The sequence below is a fragment of the Empidonax traillii genome, unplaced genomic scaffold, assembly GCF_003031625.1.
Source record: "Empidonax traillii isolate 1590-97213 ecotype Southwest subspecies unplaced genomic scaffold, ASM303162v1 scaffold138:size3245559, whole genome shotgun sequence".
NCBI classification, from domain to species: domain Eukaryota; kingdom Metazoa; phylum Chordata; class Aves; order Passeriformes; family Tyrannidae; genus Empidonax; species Empidonax traillii.
Genome location: NW_020955331.1, coordinates 2,698,350 through 2,720,467, shown reverse-complemented (window position 1 = coordinate 2,720,467; position 22,118 = coordinate 2,698,350). Strand labels below are relative to the sequence as shown.

Below are 22,118 nucleotides of genomic sequence, written 5' to 3'. Positions count from 1 at the left end.
TTAAACAGGACTGGGCACAGCACTGATCCCTGGGGAACACCACTGGTGACCGGCCGCCAGCTGGATGCAGCCCCGTTCACCAGCACTCTCTGGGCCCGGCCCTCCAGCCAGTTCCTGACCCAGCACAGAGTGCCCCTGTCCAAGCCATGGGCTGCAGCTTTTCCAGGAGTATATTATGGGAGACAGTGTCAAAGGCTTTGCTGAAGTCCAGATAGACCACATCTACGGCCTTCCCCTCATCCACCAGGTGGGTCACCTGATCGTAAAAGGAGATCAGGTTGGTCAGACAGGACCTGCCCCTCCTAAACCCGTGCTGGCTGGGTCTGATCCCTTGTCCATCCTGTAGCTGCCGTGTAATTGCACTCAGGATGATCTGCTCCATGGTATTTTTAGTGAGCATCGGGTTTGTTCTACAGTAGGTGCTTGTCCTATTCCTATTTCTCATTCTCTGCCATTCCACTTATGTAACAATTGTCATTGTAGTTTCTTTCTTGGCTTAAAGATATGCACACATGGAGTCTCCATTTCAGTTTATTACCCAGCAAGGGCTGCAAGTTGGTTTCTGGACTTTGGTCATTTCGATACCACAGCAGTTAAAGTTGTGGTGTGTGATATTGTTTTGTAAGACATACATTTGTGTTGGACTTGTGTCTTTGTACTGAAGTGACACTAGTTAATTGTTAATATCTTTTGTACAAGCTTGACTGCTTTCATTAGTTATGATGAACTATATTCATGTGTTTTATCTGTGATGGAATTGGGCTTATCAGTGGCCTTTTCTGTATATTTTTAAAATCACTTCATGCCGTTAATAAAATGTAGTCTTAATTGTCACCACCTGGATCTTGGCTGTGAAGATCTTTATCAGATTTTGTAGATGGTGGCTATTTTCAAGTAAACTTGTTTGTGTTTTAATACTCAGAAATAGAAGAAATCCTTTCCACTGACCTTGTGCCTGGAGATACCATGTTGATTCCATCCAATGGGACAATTATGCCCTGTGATGCTGTACTTCTCAGTGGTACTTGCATTGTAAATGAAAGTATGCTAACAGGTAAAGTAAGCTTGCATGGCTAAATATATTAGTTTATACCTGTGTTCATGCTCATTGCAGAAGTGGATATATTTATTTTGCTTGAAACTTGTCTGTTCTTGCAATTACACATACTCCTAAATACTTATATACTTGTGTTCTGCTTATCTGCAACAGCAACTTGGTGCTGTTTGGTAACTCCAAAAATGAGTGATGGTTTCTTGTTGAAAAGATTTCTTCGTGATAGTTTGCCCTCCTGCTTTTTGACTTGGTGTTCTCAGTGCAGTTTGAATTCTGCAGCATTGCTTCTTCAGAGATTTTTTGCCCAAAATTTTTAGCTTCCTCCAAGAATGAAGGTAGTGAATAGAATGTTCTACTGTATTTGAAACCACAGACTATTATCTCAAGTTGTGTCTGCATATGCTGAAATCGGGGACCTGATGTGTTTAAAGGACAGCTTCAGTGAGTAGGATGGACCTTTTATTATTCCTAGGATAATCTGCCCAAACTGACAGCCTTTAGAAAATTGTAGTTCAGAGATTGTGTTTTATCATGTTCATTTTTTTTAATATGCTTGAGCCTTTTGCTGCTGCTAGAACTGATAGAAGTGGATTGCTGCCCTAGCTTGAGTGTACTTGGTCACCAAAGGAGCTGAGAGTGATTTTCTTTAGCTTCTAATTTTTCTGAGTAAAGATGGGGTGATGCTTTTCAGCAAGAGAAGGAAGCTTGTCCTGTTTCTTTCAATGAACTGTATTTTACACCTATGTGATTTGAAGTAAGAGGCACAAAAGCTGTATTGGTGAATAAAGAATAAAGTTAAATATCATTTGGGTAAGAAATCTGGTGAGCTGAGGCTAAGAGGTGAGAGACTATCTAAAAACATGCTGAAAGGAAGATTGCTCCCATAAGGCTGCCTCTGTGCTTGTGAAGTGAGATTATACTTTGCTATTTGTAGTTGTGAAGGATAAAATGTCCTTTTTTGTTCTTGCTTAGAGACTCTTCTTCTTTTTAAGGTGAAAGTGTTCCTGTAACAAAGATTAATCTGCCAAATCCTTCAGAATATCCGAAAGCAGTGGGAGATGAACTCTACAGTCCTGAAGTGCACAAACGGCACACTCTGTTCTGTGGAACCAATGTCATTCAAACCCGGTTCTACACTGGAGAGTTGGTCAAGGCTCTGGTAGTGAGAACAGGTATTGATTGTTAAGTTTGTCATCATAATGTGCTACTCCCTTTTGTAGGTGTATGTCAACTGGCTGATACCTCTAAGCTTGGATAAAGGAGTACACCCCAACTAATTTGATAAATGTCTTTAAACAGTTATGGAACTAGATGGTCTGGAGAGTATCAGTGACAAGCAAGAAGTCTTCAGGATCAATTTAAAAAATATTTGAATGCATTTTCAGGCCCTTTAGATGTCTTCTATGGTGTGTTAGTTGAACTGTGTGGGTCTCTTGGAAAAGGTTTGACATACCATTATATTGGGGGGAGTAGTGGAGAACAGCTGATTTTGGTGGAGTCCTTGACAATACCAAATGTTTTCCTTTACCCATAGTTTTGTCAAAGCACATAGCATTTGCTTAGAAAAATTAGTTTCATCTATCTGTCTACAGAAATGCTTATTCATACTAATATGTAAGGGATTTCAGTTAAATAATGCTGATGTTCTATTAAAAACAATTGCACAGGCTAATGTAGTTGTGGGATTCTGCTTTACAAAGATCATCTTAAGAAAATTAGCACAAAATAAATGAATGCAAGCCATAATCCAAGTTACAGTAGAACTGGGTAGAAGAAATTGGATTGTGTTGACTAGACTGCTACTGAAAGCAAGTTTTCCACCAAATTACTTCATCCTAATTAGTCTCTTCTTTCTCTGGTGTTTTCTCTTGATCTTTTAGCAGTAAATGTTGTGATTTTTCTTTTCTTACTGATTTCACTGATATCTCTCTAGAGGCTTTTATTAGTCTTTTTTTCAAAAAAATATTTCTCTTCCCTTGAACACATCTGCCCTTTAAAAATACCCATCTCAACTCGTTTCATTTCTTAAATAAGAAATTTCATGAGACTGGCCTGAAGTGCATGTATAGCTGGGTGATCCCAAACAGCAGCAGAAATGAACTGAACTGCTGAAGGTGTGTTCCTCCTGCTCTGCAGGAAGAATAACACTTTTTTTGGAAGTTTGATTACCATGGTCTGTAACTCTTACAAGGAGAATTGTAACTGCTTCCAACACACTGCGTCCTAGTCCCCTGACATCTGAAGTCATGTTTTTAGTCTACTCTTTGCCCGTGACAGTGAGTTGGCTCCTGTTGTAAACAGGATGAATTGAGCTCTGTGGGCTTCGTTCAGGTTTTACATATGGACAAGTATGCTTTTCCTGTATATAGAGAGGGGAGCAAAGTGATACAAAATCCTTTATTCTTCTGTCTGGTTTGCAGGGACAGCTTTTAGGCAAGTAGGGAATTCCCCTGTCCACAGAGCTGAATAGATGTCACAGCACTTGTAGTTTCCTGTTCTTAAGATACTTGATAGCAAGAACTAAAGTAACTCTCACATAGTGACATACAAGTAAAGACCCTTTTGTCTGAGGGAGGAGGATACCACACAGTTGAAGATAGTAGAAAATGGAGTCCATAAAAGAATTCTGGGAGAGCAGAACTCCGTCTGGTTGTGTGCAAAGGCATGTAGTCCTAATCCTGTCATAAACCAGGATATGTGATAGGACTGTACTCACAGTACTCTTCAAGTTAAGCCTTTAACATGACGTGTTTGATGTTACAGCTGAAATACACATAAAATACTGATGAGCTAAATGTATTCATTTTTTTCCTTTGGAAACTCAGTTTATGAATATGCTAGTATGTAGGTCATTGTGGCTCAAATTGTAAATAATTTAAAATTGCTTATTTTGTTTTAGAGAACAGAATTGTTCACTGTATGTCCAGTGTGTCCTCAAGGACACGACATGAGGTTTTGTTTTAGTGTTTAACCGTAATGTGTTGTAGCCTATGTGGCTACAGAACCTTCTGCAAAACCACTAAAATCAAAAGCAGTTCTGATTTTTTTGTTGACTACTATTAAATTACAAAGCATTCATGACTAAGTACGTACAGACATGCTGAACTTCTTTGAACAGGCCCATGGTTTGTGCTCTGCAGTAGCAAATTCAAAGCCTAGAGGCTTCATGCCTGATGTTCCTTTTGTGATGAGCTCATCCACTTGAAGACTGATGCAGTAGATGCTTTGTTCTGGTGGAATCTTGTATGCCACATATTGGGGTGGAGGGCTCAGCCTTTACTGTGGTGGCTTGCAGACTGAGTAACTGTCAAGGAGCTGTCATTAAGGCCAAGAGACCTAACACTGATATTGAGGTTGTAGTAATAGACTCGGAAGTCTAAGCAGATAGAAAATGTTTTGGGCATACAAGATTGGGCACTGGCATTGGCTTCTTCACGGGTTGAGGCGAAGGTTCAAGGAGGATCTTGCAGTATATAGTGGTTTTTTGACTGTAAGACCCTTAGAAGGGTAGTCACCTTGTTAAGGTGTCAAAATGTGATCAAGAGGTGGATTTCTCCAAAAGATGACTCTGCACTGCAGTTTTTTTCTGAATCTTTCATTCTGGCTGTCAGGGGAATTACAGAGACTTTCCATTTGTGTATGCAATGTTGGATGCCAAAAATAACTTAGTTTTCTTTTTGCAAGAACTGGCTTAATTAGACAATAAATATACCCATTAGCTCTCCACTGTGAGGGAAAAATGCAGTACAACAAACTGCCAGGCCAAACCGTGTGAGGGTTTACTGCTGCTGCAGAAGAAGGGTATGTTTTCATCAGCTCATGTCCTTGCCATAGGAAAGAAGCACTTAGTATGATGTGCATGTACATTTTTGAAGCACCTTAATTACACTGTTACAAAACATCTGTTACTGGATATTGAGAAACAGTCATAATGAAATTAGTAGATTAAGGGTTTTATTGAGGTTTTTAGTATATTTGAATAGCTTTGCTGTTGTTTATACCTTTAATAACTAACTCCTTTTTATTTCTAGGCTTTAGTACTGCTAAAGGACAGCTTGTTCGTTCCATTCTATATCCAAAGCCAACTGATTTTAAGCTCTACAGAGATGCCTATTTGTTTCTCCTGTCTCTGGTGGTGGTGGCAGGCATTGGGTTTCTTTACACAGTTGTCAATAGCATCTTAAATGAGGTATGTTTTAATTTCTGGTCCAGAACTGCCTTTTTTTAGAAAAGGGTTGACAATGACTTCCAACACACTTTAGATGCTGAGAAACTATTCGATTAAGTGAAAAATTCTTTGCTTTATTTTGTATCACTAGAAGGAGAAAAATAAGGTTACTGAGAACAAAATGCATCACAGAAGCAGAATTTGTATATATTACAGAGAAACTTGAGTTTACCTCAATTTCTGTTGACCCAGTTACTAGATTTTTATCTTTGTTTTACGCAAGATTGCTATCTGTCTGATATCTAGTTGGAAGAAATAGGATACAGCACATCTAAAGCATGCTGCAGGCAAAAAAATCCTTATCAAGAAATTGCTAACTGATAACCTAATAACTAAGCTTACTGGTTCTGGGTCTTTGTTCCCCTCTCAAAAGTTCAGCATTACTCAGGTACTGTTTTGAAGTAATACATTTTCAGGGGGTAAAATGAAAATGGCGAAGTTAGGAGTTATGGATAAATGTGGTTGCTGATGGTGAGCGAAGATGGTGAGAAATTTCTGGGTCATCCAGAACACGCTGTATTGGATTTTGCTCTTGGTAGCACTTCAGTGGGGTAATGAATCTTCTAAGCAGTGAGATCTTGTTCGTTAACTCTGACCTTTGTTGCAGGTTCCAGCTCATACCATCATCATTGAGTCTCTTGACATTATCACTATCACGGTGCCTCCAGCACTCCCTGCTGCCATGACTGCTGGCATCGTTTATGCACAAAGGAGGCTGAAGAAAATTGGCATCTTCTGCATCAGCCCACAAAGGATAAATATTTGTGGCCAGCTGAATCTTGTGTGTTTTGATAAGGTTAGGTAAACTTTGGAACTTCGCCACCTGGAGGGGCATTGTCTTATAAATGGGAATCTGTATAGACAAAAAAGGACAATTACTTCTTGTATAAGTTAGATAATTTTTTATCTCTTAGCTTCCAGGTATTCAGTGTTTGTCATCTGGTAACTCTCTTAATTTATTTTTCTCTAAAAAGTTGTTATAATAGAGATGCTTTCTTATCTCAAGACTTCCAAGTCCCATCTTACTACTGGCAACCCAGAAATGTGAGAGTTGAGGTTTATTAAGAGCTTTATTTAGTACACAAGCTTCTGAAAACTTGAAGTGTGAAGTCAAACTTGTTTCTCATTTTCATTCATTTCAATGAGAAGCCAAGACAGCATACTTTGTTATTATTCCGTAATGAAAAGATGAGTGAAATACAGTAATGCCACTAGCCAGAATTCTTTGCTTTTGACTATTTCCTAAATAAAACTTATTTTCCTCCTTAGATTTTATCTCAAATAATAAGTACCCACGCAAAATTTATTATTTCCCTTGTAAATACATTCCAGTTTCTGTTTCAGCTATGTAAGAAATTACTACTAATGATTAGTACCTATTTTCCATTGTCCCTGGTCTCTGAATATCAAGATGTTGAGCTATCATCTTTGGATTTCAAGGGTCTGTTTCATTGTCCTGTCTCCAGCAAGGGGCATGATTGCTTTGAATGTTCTTTAAAGTTAGTTAGTGGATTTGGAACTTAGTTACCAGCAAAAAGCAAGGGAGATACAGTATTTTCTGTCCAGAAGGCTGGATTTGTCACTGAATTTGAAAGAAAATATGTTGTTTAGGTGTAATTTGGCTAAATACTGTTAATTTTTGCTTTACCTGAGGATAATTTGTTTCTGAAGGCTTTTTCTTACCATACCCCTGGTTTATTTTGCAGACTGGCACACTCACTGAGGATGGCTTGGATCTTTGGGGAATTCAACGGGTGAAAAATGCTCGGTAAGGGTGAGCTCAGAGCTGATAGCAAATGTGATACTCAGTTGTGCTGTAATGACTTCATCAGAATAGAATAGAATAGAAAATTAAGTGTGAGCTGATATATGCTTGTGTTTTTATAATGAGCTGTAGGAATGCCACTGAAACTATAGTTTAGGTGTAATTCAAGTTATAACTCCCTTACAAAGCTGAGGAGGAATTTTTCTTTGTTAAAGTCTGAGACCTCATTAGGTTCATCCTGCAAAACTGTTGCAGTTTAACTGTTGCATGTTGCCTTAATTTTCTCCTCCTAAGGGATGACTTTTTGGTCTGCTAAAATGAATTAGCCTAGCTAATTGAGTTAAGTACAAAGTGATAAGAGGCCTTTTTATGAGGGATCAAACTAGATAGTGAAAGTATTTGGAGTGTTTGAAGGAGGAAGAAGTTGTGATGATTTCTGAAGATTCCAGCCCAGAGTCTTAATTTGTTTTCTGTGATGTGTGAAAACACGAGTGAAGGGTCTTGTGCAGTCGATTTTCTTCTGTTAATCTAAACAAACCTTTCAAATTGGCTCATAATAAATAATTATAGTGCTAAGCATATTATTACTTCATTGTTTCAGTTTCCTTTTGCCAGAAGAGAGGGCTTGCAGTGAGAGCTTGCAGAAGTCCGAGTTTGTTGCTTGCATGGCAACTTGTCATTCTCTTACAAAAATTGAAGGGGTGCTTTCTGGGGATCCACTTGATTTGAAGATGTTTGAAGCAATAGGATGGGTAAGTGCCATTTTTTTCCCTGAAAATTACATTACGAGAAAGTCAAAGTTAATGAATGCATAAATTAGTTGATTTTTTTTTTTACAGATTTTGGAAGAAGCAACTGAAGAGGAAACAGCCCTTCATAACCGAATCATGCCGACAGTGGTTCGACCTTCAAAACAACTTTCCCCAGAATCCAAACAAGCAACAGATCAAGAAATGGTATAAAAATTCAAAATAATTGGTTTGAGTTAAAGTTAAACAGATACATTTTGCTGTATGTTGTGGTTCTGGCTGATAAAATTGAAATGGGATCAGAACTGTGAGGGTGTTGTTGGCAAAGATAGAAGAAACATGTTTAAACTGTTGTTGAAGGTAGTAGTTCAATATAGGCCAGTTTCAAGGTGAGCAAACTGAGTGTCAGCATTACTGGCTTACAAACTGGTTGTAAAGTACAGTAATGCTTTTTGAGCTTGAGCCTTTTAATATTAGTATTGTTACCAAATTCTTACTGTGCTAATGAAGTGCCTTACGTGTGCTGACCTTGCAGTTTCAGCTAAAACAATTTTTCTTAAGTCACTTCATGGTATGGAATTCTTGCCACTGTTGTACCTTAGGAATCTGTTAAGTGCTGAGTTAAAACAAAATGTACTTGTCAGATTTAAAAACTTGTTCCACCTGTATTTTTATTGGTTTTTAATACTTCAGAAAGGGAAATTCAAGCATATGACTGACTGTATATCCAGATTATCACAGAGCAGGGTAGAGGGAGGGTATAACAAGCCAGTTCATCTGTATGAGCTGTACTGTACAGTAAATAGAAATATTCCTTTTGTTTAGAACTCAGTGTACATGCACAGCAGTAATTACTGTGCAGTAGTTGACATGTGAATGTTCTTGAAACTTACTACATGAAATTTTGGGGATATACTTAATAACTGGCCTCATTCTGAAACACTGTAGTACTTTAGTCATTTACATAGGCTAAACAGACATAGGTTGGACTGTGAGAGGTCTTGCAAATTCTAGTCAAGAAATCAAGCTCCAAAGTTCTACTGTGTCTCACTTAAAGAATACTTAACAGATGCAGTATATTTATATTCAGCTTTTATGACAACCATTGAAAATACAACATGACAATATCGAGAACGCTGTGCAGGTTCATTTACTAATTTATGTTGAAATAGTTTGTAGCTGAAGAAATACTTTAATATTTACAGTGAATGTATTTTTTCTTTTTTTTTTAGGAATTGTTTGAGCTTTCGGTAAGTATGCTTTTTCAGTTAAGCACCTGCCTATTTTTGTGAGAATGTATGTGGATGTAACTCTTCCTTCCTTTGTGACACAGACTGGTTATGAGATTGGAATTGTGCGCCAGTTCCCATTTTCCTCAGTTTTACAGCGTATGTGTGTAATAGCAAGAGTTCTAGGGGAGAAGAGGATGGATGCTTACATGAAAGGTGCCCCAGAAGTGATTGCCAGCTTGTGTAAGCAGGAAACAGGTAAAGGAACAAACTGTTTTTATTTCTTGTGTAGCTCAGCTGTAATATGAATATTTTAATAACTCTAAACTTAACCTTTTTAAAGTTCCTGTTGACTTTGAGCATGTCCTGGAAGAATACACTAAGCAGGGCTTCCGAGTTATTGCTCTTGCTCACAGAAAATTGGAGTCTAAGCTTACATGGCACAAAGTCCAGACTATTAATAGGTAAGAGTGACTTCACTTTTTTAATAAGTAACAGGCTTTAAAAGCTGCATGCTTTGGATTAATATGTAATGTGTATTTTTGTTTAAATCAATTACTGCTCTTCTTTAGCTTTCTTCTCTCTTGACATATGTAGTATGTCTACTAAAGTATGCATACTTTAGTTATGCCCTGGACAGTACATAGAAATTTAGGATAAAGAAGTGTTTTCTGCAATGAAGTGAATTGAGAGGCACATCTTTAAAGCTGGAAACAAACTGTAATGTTATTTTTTATGGTGTTTAATTTACACTATGGTGGCAGAAAATTTCATCTGATTTCTTTTTTTCTTGCACAGACTTATATCATCTGTGTCTATTAAAGATAATGATGTAGTGGAAACCCTCTTGTACATGTTTGATGCAGTTTTTTTGTCTCCTAAAGTCAGCATGTCCTTTTTCCCATTGCAGGGCTTGTCAGAAAGGTTTGGAAGGTAGAAAGGTTTCTTCCTTCAAAGAGTAGTATTTCCTGTAGATTGTTTTTCAGCTGATCTTAGTTTTGTGGACAATGCTATCTTTCCCACAGTGTTTGAAAGTGTAGCATAGCTATGAAAATGCCAGCTTTGACTGTGTTCTTTTGTATCAGCTTTGTGTACATTATGAAGAGTTTGCAAAGCACACACACACAGAGCAGAGAAAGGTGTCTTCCAATTTCAGGTGTGAAAATTTACAGTGGCAGTTGAATACTCAAGACTTGTAAATACACTGACTTTCTCATGTAAACCAAGGTTAATTAGTTTCTTTACTTAATTAGCTAGCGTCTATTAATCTTACTAGCCTTGATAACATAATTTGGTAGCTTTTATGTTAGGGCTCAGCTAATTCAGAAAATAGAGGTGTGAACTCTAAACGTATCTTAAAATTTGGCTGTCAATGCAGTTAGCTTCAGAGGACGTTGTCTAGCAATAACCTTTTCAAGACTATAATTTCCTTTAGAAAGTTCTCATGGAAGAAACTAAAATTGTGCTTGAGAGGAATCAACGTTTTCTAATATTGGTTTTCAGCTAAAACAAGGGGAATAAGTATAAATGTGATGATATATCTCAGGTCGCTTTTTATAAAGCAAATTATTCACTTCATGGTTAAAAATACACATTTCCCTTTTCCTTGATAAACAGAAAATCAGGCTTTTAAAGCTACATCTAATAATTGTAACTCTTCTGATGTTTTCTTCCTTGTCTCCTTTTCGTCAGAGATGCTATTGAAAGCAACATGGATTTTATGGGGTTAATTATAATGCAAAACAAGTTAAAGCAAGAAACCCCTGCTGTACTTGAAGATTTGCATAAAGCCAACATTCGCACTGTCATGGTTACAGGTTAGCATGTAAACATTCATACTTAGAAGATAAAAAACCATCCCTTTTTGGTCTTGTTTTAATTATAGTGTATGAAGTCAAATTTTAGTGTCAGTAGGCTGGGATTACACTGTGTTTGTAACAAGGGGAGAAGTTTAGAAACTTGTACAAGTTGCTTTGATAAGTCAGAGATCAGAAACCAGAAGAGGCTTTAGTTCTACTTTGTAGCTTTCTCTCCCTAGCTCCATGCACAAGCTAATTTATACTGAATTGAAGGATGAAAACCTTTAGAGGTCTTCCAAATCAGACTAAGAGAAAGTCCTGATCTAATTTTATGACTGATCCTCCTTTGAGCAGGAGGTTGGACTAGATGTCCTGAGAGTCCCTACCATTTTGATTTATATTATGAAAAGTCACTTTGTATAGGATTTTTTGGGGAAGAATGAGTTACGTACCTGTAGGTGTGCAAAGTATCTGTGCTCAGTGTTCCGTACAATATGTGTGTTTGCTTTTTAAATCACAGATATTGCAACTTTGGAATGTTTTGCTGGGCTAACAATAAAACTCTGCATTTGCATATTCTGTGACTGTTTAAAAATCAGTATCTTAAATGGCCACATGTTTTTTACCTGATTTTCCCCATATACTAAGATTTGATCAATAAGAGATCTTTATGGCTCAAAGCAGCACACAGAGTTTATAGGGGAGGGGTTCACTGGGCTAGGCTTTGAATGTTGTCTGTAGGCTTGTCGTGAGGTTGTCCCCTGGTACATTAGGCAGTCCTGCTCCTGTTTCTAAACCTGCTTTGTTAGCTTTTCTCTTACGTGGAATATCAGTGTCTGATATCGATTCTTTTCTAACTGAAACCCTCTTAAATGCAATTGTTTAACAGGGGATAACATGTTAACTGCTATCTCTGTGGCCAGAGACTGTGGAATGATTCTACCTCAGGATAAGGTCATTATTGCTGAAGCACTACCTCCAAAGGATGGGCAGGCTGCCAGGATCAACTGGCATTATGCAGATACCCTCGCAAAATGCACTAGTTCATCACCAGCCATAAACTCAGAGGTAACATGACCATTATTATGCCCTCAGAGTGTAAGCAGATAGTTTTACTGTTGAGTTGCTTTTTTTGTTATTCCATTAAACAGTAAATCTGCTGTTAAGGTCAAATCAGAGTAGATGTACTGGTTAACTTTCAGATCTTCAAATACCAAAGTGTAGTTAAGCAACTGGGGGAGTAGTTTTTTAACTGTGATATGACATTGGACATTTTAGTTGTGCAGGAGACAGGATTTTTCCCCAGTATTTTATTCTATTAAGACTGCTCTAGCTGCTTGTAGTTGAAACATTAAACCACAATTTTTATTGATAAGTAAGTGCTTTCATTGTATGAGGTTTTCTTTCAAGTAACACTCTGAGAAACTTCCTCTTATGTGGGATCTCTAGGCATTTTGCTGAGTATTAGTTTGAAATGACAAGGTATCTGTGTAAACACATTACAACTGGAGTATTAAACTACTTTTGATAGGATATTCCAGTTAAATTGGTCCATGAAAGCCTTGAGGATCTCCAGATGACAAAATACCATTTTGCAATGAATGGAAAGTCATTTGCAGTGATTTTGGAGCATTTTCAGGACCTGGTACCCAAGGTGAGCATTTTACTTGAGTGTAAGCACTTTTGATGGTGAGCAGACTTTGCCCTGTGAGATAAGAAATCTTCTGTCTTCCAGCTTGTGTTGCACGGCACTGTGTTTGCCCGCATGGCGCCTGATCAGAAAACTCAGTTGGTGGAAGCTTTACAAAATGTAGAGTAAGTATTGGCTTAAGCATAGAAAGTGGGAGGGTTGACAGTGTTTGTGTGATAGGAGACAAAAGTTTTGCATGCTGCTAGCTGTTCTGCCAGAAGAAAAAGTTTGGGCTAATAGAACTAACAGAACTTCCTTGTGTTGGTAAATCAGCCTATTAGCAGAGTAGAAATGAGAGTAGTACCATCTGCTGGCTAGTTGGGAAAGTTTCACACTGCTCATTCAGTTTTACATGAGGAATTTGTGCATAAACTGACTAGCATCTTGTAAATGCAATTGCTTGGTTTAATAAACAAACACATCAAATGTCTTCCATGTATTACGGAAGTATTATCAGGATGACTTCTGTTCACACTGGTCAGTATATGACTGTGTTGGTGTTGGGCCTTGCAGTTCTGAAGTGCCTTTGCCTAGAGCAAAGATGCTTTAGATCGCCTTGGGATGATAGAGGGCTAATTAAACCATTATTGGTTTGACTGGCCTGCCACAGTCATGTTACTTTTCTGTCTACTTCCTTATATTTATAATGGCAACAGTAATTGTTTTCAGCATTAATAATTACCCATTGTTATGCAAACCCTGAATAACTCACAATAATGTAGAAGTATTTAATGAAATAAGCTAAAGGTACCATGGTTAGGGAATGCTGATGTCTTTGGTTTTTACAGTTACTATGTGGGCATGTGTGGAGATGGAGCAAATGACTGTGGCGTAAGTATATTTTTATTTTCCATACAGTTCAGTTTTTTTCAGCTGAAAACAAGTTTTATAATGGTCTCTATTTCAATGTTTACTGGCAGGCACTAAAGAGGGCACATGGTGGTATATCTCTGTCTGAACTTGAGGCTTCTGTGGCATCACCATTCACTTCCAGGACACCCAGTATTTCCTGCGTGCCAAAGCTGATCAGGTAATGCCACTTACTGTGAACTGAAATGTGTCTATGTAACTCATTGTGCATACCTTGGATTAGTATATGTTTGATGCTTTAGGAGGCCAGTTTGAATTAAAGAACAAGCCACACATTTCTAGTGATTCTCTTTCTTTACTGAAAGTACTCTGAGCAAAGACTTGCCATAGCATGATTTAATATTTTGTTATAAACTCCTTTGCCCATGTAAAGTTAATATTTCAGAGCATGAGTGAGCTTCTACACATTAGTCTTTAATTTTATGTCTTAGTGACTACATTAGTTTCCATAAAGGCTGTAATTGCAGCAGTAAAATTCTTCAGATAATTGCTCAGCACCATACAAAGTAGCATACTAATTTTCTAAATAGGGTTTGACCAATTTTTGACTCTTGAATTTGAAGTTAGGTAATGATTTTGGAAAAAGGTCAGCCAAAGAAAAATCTAGAAGTCTGTGTGGAACTAATGAAGTAATGCATTATCAGAAACATTTCTGAAGTCAGCAGCTCTGTGGCTGACTGCATGTTCATTCAATCCATGTAGTAAACTAATGCTTCATAAATGCTTTTGCAAACAAAGCTTTTTAAAACCTTTAAAACCTCTGTTGGAAAACCACATGAAGTCCAAAGAAGACTGAGGTAAGGTGGTAGCTTTCTTCTGAACACATGCTCACAACTTTGATGTTGGTGGAAGTGTACTTACTGTTCTGACTCCAGTTTTTCTGTATTTCTGCAGCCTAATGTCCCTCAAAGGGTTTGCTGGTGTGTTTAATTGCAGCTAACATTTTGCTGGACAGAATTTAACTGCTTGCACAGAAGAAGGCTTTGTAGTTACATGATTGCATCTGTTTTGACAGGGAAGGCCGTGCTGCTTTAATAACTTCCTTCTGTGTATTTAAATTCATGGCATTATACAGCATTATCCAGTACATCAGTGTTACTCTGCTATATTCTGTAAGTATTCTATAAGTGCTTAAGCAGTGTCAGCATAGTTCAGAGATTTCTGAATTGATAGGTACTTCATACAAATTGTTGCAAGTCTCTTTGAGTACAAGACATGCATTCTGAAACTATATTTGGACTAAAAGTATTGTTAGTATTTGGGTTTTTTCATATTAACTGTACAAAGTATATTGGAGTATATATTTAGGAATGAAATTGCAAGCATTGAATTAGGAGGGGGGGGAAGTGAAATGGAGTATTTCCTCGTAATATAATTGAATTCAGAATATGACATGTGGTAGAAATCCTGTATTTTAATTTGTATTCTGGGTAAATGAAAGGTACAGATTATTAAGGGACCTCAGAGATGGAAATTTTGACAGCTACATGACTACATAGTAATGTTATGATGTTTAGAGAACTGCAAGCCTAAGTTATCGTTTCATTGTAAGATTCACTTATGTAAGTTTGATTACAAACAAATTACAATTACAAAAAATTTATGCATCTTGAAAAGGAAGTTGTTTTGTACCTTGATACTTCAGGAATTGTTCTGTGAATTGTAGCATACTCAGGACTCCTGCAGGTAAAGGAAACCAGTTTGACAAGAGACTGTCTTGTTTATACAGTAAAATTTAAAGAATTCAGACCATAAGAGTGTTACTGTAAATTTTTCTTGGTGTGAAGCAAGTATTTCACTTGTGATTTTTCTCTAGATCCTGAGCAATTTGGGAGATTTCCAGTTTCTCTTCATTGATTTAGCAATCATTTTGGTGGTTGTCTTCACTAGTAAGTATTGTGCTGAATTACCATTGCTTGCTTCTGTGAACCAGTTTTTGCTTGGTCAGATTTTCTTTAATATCTAATTACGTGTTGTTTGAGTGAGCACTGTGAAATACAGTGAAGATGTTATGACTGCTACAGTATATACATTAATAAAACCCTAACCACCGCTGTATACTGAACTAGATTAATCTGAAATTTGTGAAATGTCCTCATACAAGAAGCAGGTTTTGGGCATGATCTTAGAGAAATAGTTCTTCACAGTACAGGAAGTCGTCAGTCTTTACTGATATGAGGAAGCTGTTCTTAGAATCAAGCCAGGAGTTGTTCCAATATCATCTTTCTCAAAAGTTTTGATTTCTTGCATTTTTAGTTGAACTTCTGTCCACGAAATGTTATACTCTAAATATTACCTAGTGAAGCATTTTGATTCCATGAGTGGAATGCCTTGCACTCAGTTCATTGGCTAACAGTAGAATTCCATTTTGAAGTTTAATAGAAACCTATTCTTTGAAGCAATGGCAGTCCAAAAGTGAGGAGACGAGCTGTAAGTCCTTGTGCCAGACAAAGGGAATTTGGCCAGACACTACTAATTCCTTAAGTCTCATGGCTGCTGTTGTCCCCTGCTATGCTGTGCTGCTGAGGAACCAGCCTGTAGAAGGCACTGTGGCATTATTTTAGCGCTGCATAATCTTTTCAAGGTGGTTTCGTGTTTGCAGTTGTGGACTAATTTTTGAAGTGATGTTATGAGCAAGCCATTCTAATTCCACAGAATGTGAACAGGGTAACTCTTGAAAACCATAATGATGTCATTTGTTTTTCATTCTCTTTGCAGTGAGTCTCAACCCTGCTTGGACAGAACTTGTTGCGCGAAGGCCTCCATCAGGTCTTATCTCAGGTCCACTTCTGTGTTCCGTTTTGTCTCAGATCATCATCTGCCTTGCTTTCCAAACCATTGGATTTTTTTGGGTCAAACAGCAGTCTTGGTATGAACCTTGGACAGAGGACTCTGAGTAAGTGTTTCAGTGGCTCTGAAGGATACAGTAGTGACTGGAAAGCTATAAGCAATAGTTGCTCTCCCTCACTCCCTCCTTGTAAATAAAGCTTCTGTGTGGCAGCTTGTTACTCTGATGACTTTTTTGTGAAAAGCATACTGATAACATGGGAGTTGCCCATTGGCTGAAAAACAAAATTGTGTCAGCGCCAGACAGCAAGATCTAAAGACTCCTCAACTTTGGGGCTGTTGAGATAGAAATTTGAAATTAATGGTTCAGATCTATTTTAATTCTTTCATAATATAAAGCTTTGTTTTCCTGTTAGAGTTACAGTAAATCAAGTTTGTATTTTTGAAAATGAAGAGGTATTTTAATGTTTTTTTTAGACTGCAATGTTTTCTTAACTGTCTTCAAAGTCTATCTATGGTGATAGTTATAAACAGTCCATGTAGCAAAAGTACAAGCTGCCAGCATAAAAGAACTCAAAGCTCTGCATTCACAAAAATTGTTGCCTCCCTGCTGCAGTTTGAAGTCTCACTATCTGTAATATGTTCTCAGGGATAAGCTTTTTTTGCCACTGTTGCAATTTGTTCTGTCATTTTACCTTTGTAAGTAAGTAGGCCTTTTTGCATTTTTTTCCGTAACTCAGTATTTAATGAGTTTTTATGTTGTAGTGCATGTAACGTACTGGACATCATGAACAACAGCTCTGCACGCCATGGGAATGAGACTCTTCATGATGAACATTACATTAAAAATTACGAAAACACAACTTTGTTTTTTATATCCAGCTTTCAGTACCTCATAGTGGCAATTGTTTTTTCTAAAGGAAAGCCCTTCAGACAACCATGCTACAAAAATTGTAAGTCCTTTCTTAGTATATAGTTCCAAATAAAACTCTCAAGTGACTGTGCTCTTGTTTACAATTCTGTTCTGACACTTCAGCAGCAGTACTGTTGCTAAGAGAACACCATGCAGTTATCCTCTGATAATCAGAGCTAGAAATAGGGAAATATTAAACTGTATGGAGGAATTTGTGTTAATACTTGCTTTGTTGGTAGAAATATATGTGCATATATGTTTCAACTCCATAAGTAAGCCGGTGAGAGAGTGAGGCCTTCTGTGTCTTTATGGCTATCAGAACGGCTAGTATATTGCCAAAATTTGCCTGGAAGGGGTTTAGAGGGAGAAAAGAGGTTATTTCCAGGAAGTAATGAACCCATGATACATGGGAAAACTGCCTAAAACTCTGATTGTGGGATAGTCCATTTAAAATATTTTTTTTTTCTTCTTTTGCAGTTCTGTTTGTTGTATCTGTGATAGTTCTTTATGTCTTCATATTTTTCATCATGTTGCACCCTGTAGAATCTATTGACGCATTTCTTGAGGTAAGAGTCTGCTTCCTAGGATAACTGATTGGCTGCTTTTGGGGCAAGCAGGACCCCTTTAGAGCTGTAACTTCACATCACTGGGTGGGGAAGGGAGAATTTATAACTCTGAGCCTGTTGTGAATGTGTGTTTACTTGACATGTGATTTACTGACCTCTGGCAACTTTTTTTTCTCAGCTCGTGTGTGTGCCATATGAGTGGCGCCTAAAGATTCTTAGCATCATTATCATCAATGCAATTGTATCTGTGCTGGTGGAGGTAAGAAATTCAAATAGAGAAAATGCTTCTCTGTTAAATGTGCATATATATCTTTTGTTTAGAAGATCTCTCTTCACAGTAAATGCCAGTGTAGTGGCTGCTGTTTTCTTGTTAGGTGTGTATTTCTAAAAATGGCCTTGTAGGCTAGATTTGAGGTGTCAGGGTTTCCTGTGTTAAAAGCATAATTTTAAAGCTTTTTTCTGTTAAAGAAAAAGGGGGAGAGGAGTTGAAAGACTTGACAGTTCAATTATTTCATAGCAAAATATTTATTTCATAGAAAATTTTTTACTTATTTTATTTATTTGCTGTGCTACTTCAGAATAATAACATACCAAAGAATTATGTAAAATCCTTAGGGGAACCCACCTCCATTCATTTAGATCATACACATAGCTTATTTTTCAGAATAATGCATATCTGTGTAACTTGTTCATCTGATATGATCAAAATTCAGAAGCAGAGATATTCATGCAGGTCTACTTTTTCCATCTGTGAGCTTGTCCAAAATCAGTCACTCTGGATTTTGACCTCTTCTGCTGTAATTCCACAGTGTGCAGAAACATGCCCTACCCTTCATCCAGGACCCCACTGTTGTTTCCAAGAATCAAAGTTTGACAGTAAATGTTCCAGGAGAAGTCTGGATTCACAGTCAGTCGTTTATTCCTGTGTTTAGTTCTTCTCCCTGTTACACTGATGCGTCATTTCCAACCTGAATATGTTTAGGTTTTGGTTGCAATCATTAGTCACTTTTTTCCCCGCACGATGACAAAGGCTTCCAACAATATCTAATGCTTGCACACTACAATTACAAGTTTTTATTGTATAGTATTTTCCGCAGTTTCTAGTCAGTATTTCCATTACTGTGTGAGGGATTGCTATCAAGGTAACCAGCATGCTTGCTTGGATCATACCATTTTGGCCTTTGAAGAGTACTACAGCATTAATATTCTTTCCAACTGACATTTTTTCCCCCTTTTATTTGTTAGGTTAAATGAAACAAAGTTTTTTTTTGATAATTGAATCAAAATTATCACAGCTTTGTATTTAAAATGTTGTTCCAAATATAATTTGCAATATATGCTATTATGTTTTTGCCTATTGGAACATATTTCTCCGTGTTTTCATGTGACAGCTGACACCTTTTACAAAACAAGACAGTAGTTATTAATTTTCTTGACCTTTTTCTTGTTAACAAGTTTATCCACACCTAAAGCTCCTGTGCCTTTCTTACATTGTCCTATAGCTCCTCTTACACTGCTTGTGATGTTTTCCTTTATGCCTTTTCATTTTTTAATTTTTCTTTATTAGTATAAACTCTCAGGAGTTTTTTTTTTGTCCTCAGTTTTATTTGTGAAAAGTTAAATTTTATGTATATTGCTGTCTTTGTCACTGAAACAAAAGTTATTCTGGAGCTGCAGCAGCATGGCTTTTTTTGTCTTCTGATAAATTGAGAACAAGCCTCCTAGATAGAAATATTTTTCCTATTCAATTTCAATTTTCAGTGCAGTGATAAATATTACCAAGAGAAATAAACTTACCTTCTGCTGAAAATTTTTTGTGTTCTGTAGGTGTTATTTCCGTTCTGGAAGTGTAAGGGCTCCAGTAGAAAGTCAGTGTGTCAATCCACTTATCAGCATGTGCCTCTTGAGGACAAATTGTTCTCCTCTGATTTAAATTAATTTTTAAGGTTCCACTTCTCAGCCTTGTTGGTTGCCACATTAGTCTGTAAACTTGTGAATTTCTACTAAGCATCACGTAAGCAATGTAATTATTGCAGAGTGTTTGCTTTCACCCAGTATTTCAAACCCCATCCCACTCTTTTTCCTATGCAGGTCTGGGTTAGCATCTTCCAACACTTTAATCACTTAACTCATTGCCAAAACTCCTGGGGTGATTTGTTACATTTCTTTTTAAATACACTTGCCTATTTATCTTGTTGCTGGTACTTCAGTAATAAAATAGAAGTGCCTAGAGTTTTCTTGACATAAAGTGTTTGAACTGTTATGCTTTATCTTAAAATCAGTTTCTTCCACTTCCACTGTTAGTTGAATGCTTTGTTTAGGCAGATAAGTTGTCTTACTGTACAGCATGTGTCCAGCAGAAGTGTTGTCTCATGATTCTCAAATCCCAAGCATTGTTTTACGATACACACTTCACCTTCCATAACTTCAATCCACCTCTTGAACTGCATTTGCCCAACTCCAGCAGTATTACTCGGGCTCCCTGGAAGCTTTTCATGTACCAGCTCACTGGTCCTATGTGTTGTGTAGAAATCGCAGGCAATTTCATTCCTTCACTTCCAGTGTAGGTTATTGTCTTTCCTTGTGTGCCTGGCTGGATTTTCTGCTCCCTACGCTTTTCACTACAGACTTACTTGGTCTGAGTATATTCTGACTATCTGGGAGAGGCCACTGGTGGCATCTCCTTCCATCTTTTAACAAGGTACTCTGTGTATATATATCACCTAGAGTTTATTCTGCTGAGACTAATCCCTTAGTAATTGCCTCTTTAAGTGTCTCATAATCATGAGATACACGAGGGATTGTATCTATCTTCTTTGGCCACACTTGCCAGTTTGATGCTTTTGTGTCAGGCTACAATCATATGTGGTTTTGTCATTGCTTCTACAACAGGAATAATTTCTGACTGTGGTTGTCCCAAAAAAGTTTTCTGAAATGCTCTGTAAAGCTTTGCTCCTTCCATGTGGATGCCAGACTAGGTTCACAAAGCATGCAGATTCTTTCTACCAGATGACAGAAAATATTGCACAACAAAGGCAGATCCTAGCAGTTGTTCCTCCTTACCCCGATGCCTGCTGTAGACACACTTTAACCAGACTGGCTTCAAAAATGAACATCTAACAAGCTGAAGATTTGTTGGCAAATGCCTTATAAAAGCACTATCAAATTCTGGTATATTACAAAATCATAAGTGCTATAAAATCTGTTATAAAAGTCTGGGTAGTCAGCTCCCCATTTTCATTGGCAGAGGTTAGTCGGATGTTAGAAATGGAATCTGTCCCAGGATCAGAGTTGTAGGCTCAGGGCTATGGAAGGTACAGGTTCACACCTGTGTTGTCAGATTTGCTTGAAGCTCTCTAGTCTGCCCATGCAGCTGTATGAGAATAACCAAATGTACTGAACATACTGTTCAAGTTCTGCCCTCTTAAAATCTGGAATGATGCCTGCTGAATTCCTTCATTCCTGCTGGTGTCTCAGCTTTGCCACCCCGCCGCTGCTTTTCTGGGAATGTCACTGCTCTTAAAACAAACTATGAACAAAGCATAGCTCCAGCATGAAGTACACAGTAATGTTAATGGGGAAACTAGTTTATGGGGAAACTGCTTTAAACGCTTATGTCTGTGATGTTTCACAGGTTTTTTTAGAGCATTGAAACATATTAAGAGTGTATATTTATGGTTTTTACCATATGATTTTTACCAAAAGTTTTGATCATTGTTGCTATTGATTTATAGTACATGTTCATATCCTTAAATCTCATGTGAGCACTTTAAGAATGAAAATGTTTATCACTTAAGTACCAACAAGTAATGCAAACTCCGTTTTGCTTGGCACTGAATTAGTTATGCCTAACACACTATTTCAGGTTTTATTTGTAATGCGCGTACTAACAACAAATGATCATTAGTTTCTTTAATTCTTCCTGCTCGCTGTAATGTCTCACAGAATGTCCTCCTTGATATGATCCTTTGGAAGGTTGTGTTCAATCGAGACAAACAAGGAGAATATCGCCTCACCATACCCCAGCCGCCCCAGGTTGGAGACGAGTATTTTGCTGTTGTCATTTGAGTGCATGTGGATTAATCTGGTTTTGTCTCTTAATGATCTCTAAGTGTCTGTTGCCTTATCTTAAGCTTAAGTCTGCTTAAATAAGATTTCTGTTACTAGAATATTAAAAGTAAAGGCTTCTGGGTTTATATTTTTCTCCTTAGTGACACAGTTTAGTCTGTGTAGGAGAACTGTGAAGCAAACCTAGAGGGTTGCTTTTAAGACTTTTCTCACTTTATCTTCAGTTTGCCCATTAGCAGATTTTATTTGTGTTGTCACAAATTAGTGTGCTAGGACTGGGAACATCTTGATTTGTTTGAAGCAATTAAATTGTATTAAAATTAGTTTGATTTAGAGCTTTAGGTCATTGATAGCAGTCATTGTTGGCATATACAAATGAAACAAAACGATGGCAAATGAA

General features: G+C 37.4%; 1 protein-coding gene across 3 annotated transcripts in view; it reads left to right on the top strand.

The window, feature by feature from the left end:
* ATP13A3 (ATPase 13A3) overlaps nucleotides 1-22,118 on the top strand; it is a 45,744-nt gene that overhangs the window by 17,392 nt on the left and 6,234 nt on the right. For 2 of the 3 annotated variants that reach the window (XM_027884115.1, XM_027884114.1), the window contains exons 10-32: nucleotides 923-1,054; nucleotides 2,047-2,226; nucleotides 5,086-5,243; nucleotides 5,890-6,078; nucleotides 6,989-7,050; nucleotides 7,649-7,799; nucleotides 7,887-8,003; nucleotides 9,029-9,046; nucleotides 9,130-9,283; nucleotides 9,369-9,489; nucleotides 10,718-10,842; nucleotides 11,714-11,892; nucleotides 12,356-12,478; nucleotides 12,560-12,639; nucleotides 13,303-13,345; nucleotides 13,435-13,544; nucleotides 14,400-14,496; nucleotides 15,201-15,273; nucleotides 16,103-16,280; nucleotides 16,937-17,124; nucleotides 17,562-17,650; nucleotides 17,829-17,909; nucleotides 21,596-21,685. In XM_027884115.1, coding sequence (XP_027739916.1) covers nucleotides 923-1,054; nucleotides 2,047-2,226; nucleotides 5,086-5,243; nucleotides 5,890-6,078; nucleotides 6,989-7,050; nucleotides 7,649-7,799; nucleotides 7,887-8,003; nucleotides 9,029-9,046; nucleotides 9,130-9,283; nucleotides 9,369-9,489; nucleotides 10,718-10,842; nucleotides 11,714-11,892; nucleotides 12,356-12,478; nucleotides 12,560-12,639; nucleotides 13,303-13,345; nucleotides 13,435-13,544; nucleotides 14,400-14,496; nucleotides 15,201-15,273; nucleotides 16,103-16,280; nucleotides 16,937-17,124; nucleotides 17,562-17,650; nucleotides 17,829-17,909; nucleotides 21,596-21,685 — 2,738 coding nt within the window. The remainder of the gene's footprint in view (nucleotides 1-922; nucleotides 1,055-2,046; nucleotides 2,227-5,085; nucleotides 5,244-5,889; nucleotides 6,079-6,988; nucleotides 7,051-7,648; nucleotides 7,800-7,886; nucleotides 8,004-9,028; nucleotides 9,047-9,129; nucleotides 9,284-9,368; nucleotides 9,490-10,717; nucleotides 10,843-11,713; nucleotides 11,893-12,355; nucleotides 12,479-12,559; nucleotides 12,640-13,302; nucleotides 13,346-13,434; nucleotides 13,545-14,399; nucleotides 14,497-15,200; nucleotides 15,274-16,102; nucleotides 16,281-16,936; nucleotides 17,125-17,561; nucleotides 17,651-17,828; nucleotides 17,910-21,595; nucleotides 21,686-22,118) is intronic. The other variant, XM_027884116.1, reaches the window with a different exon arrangement.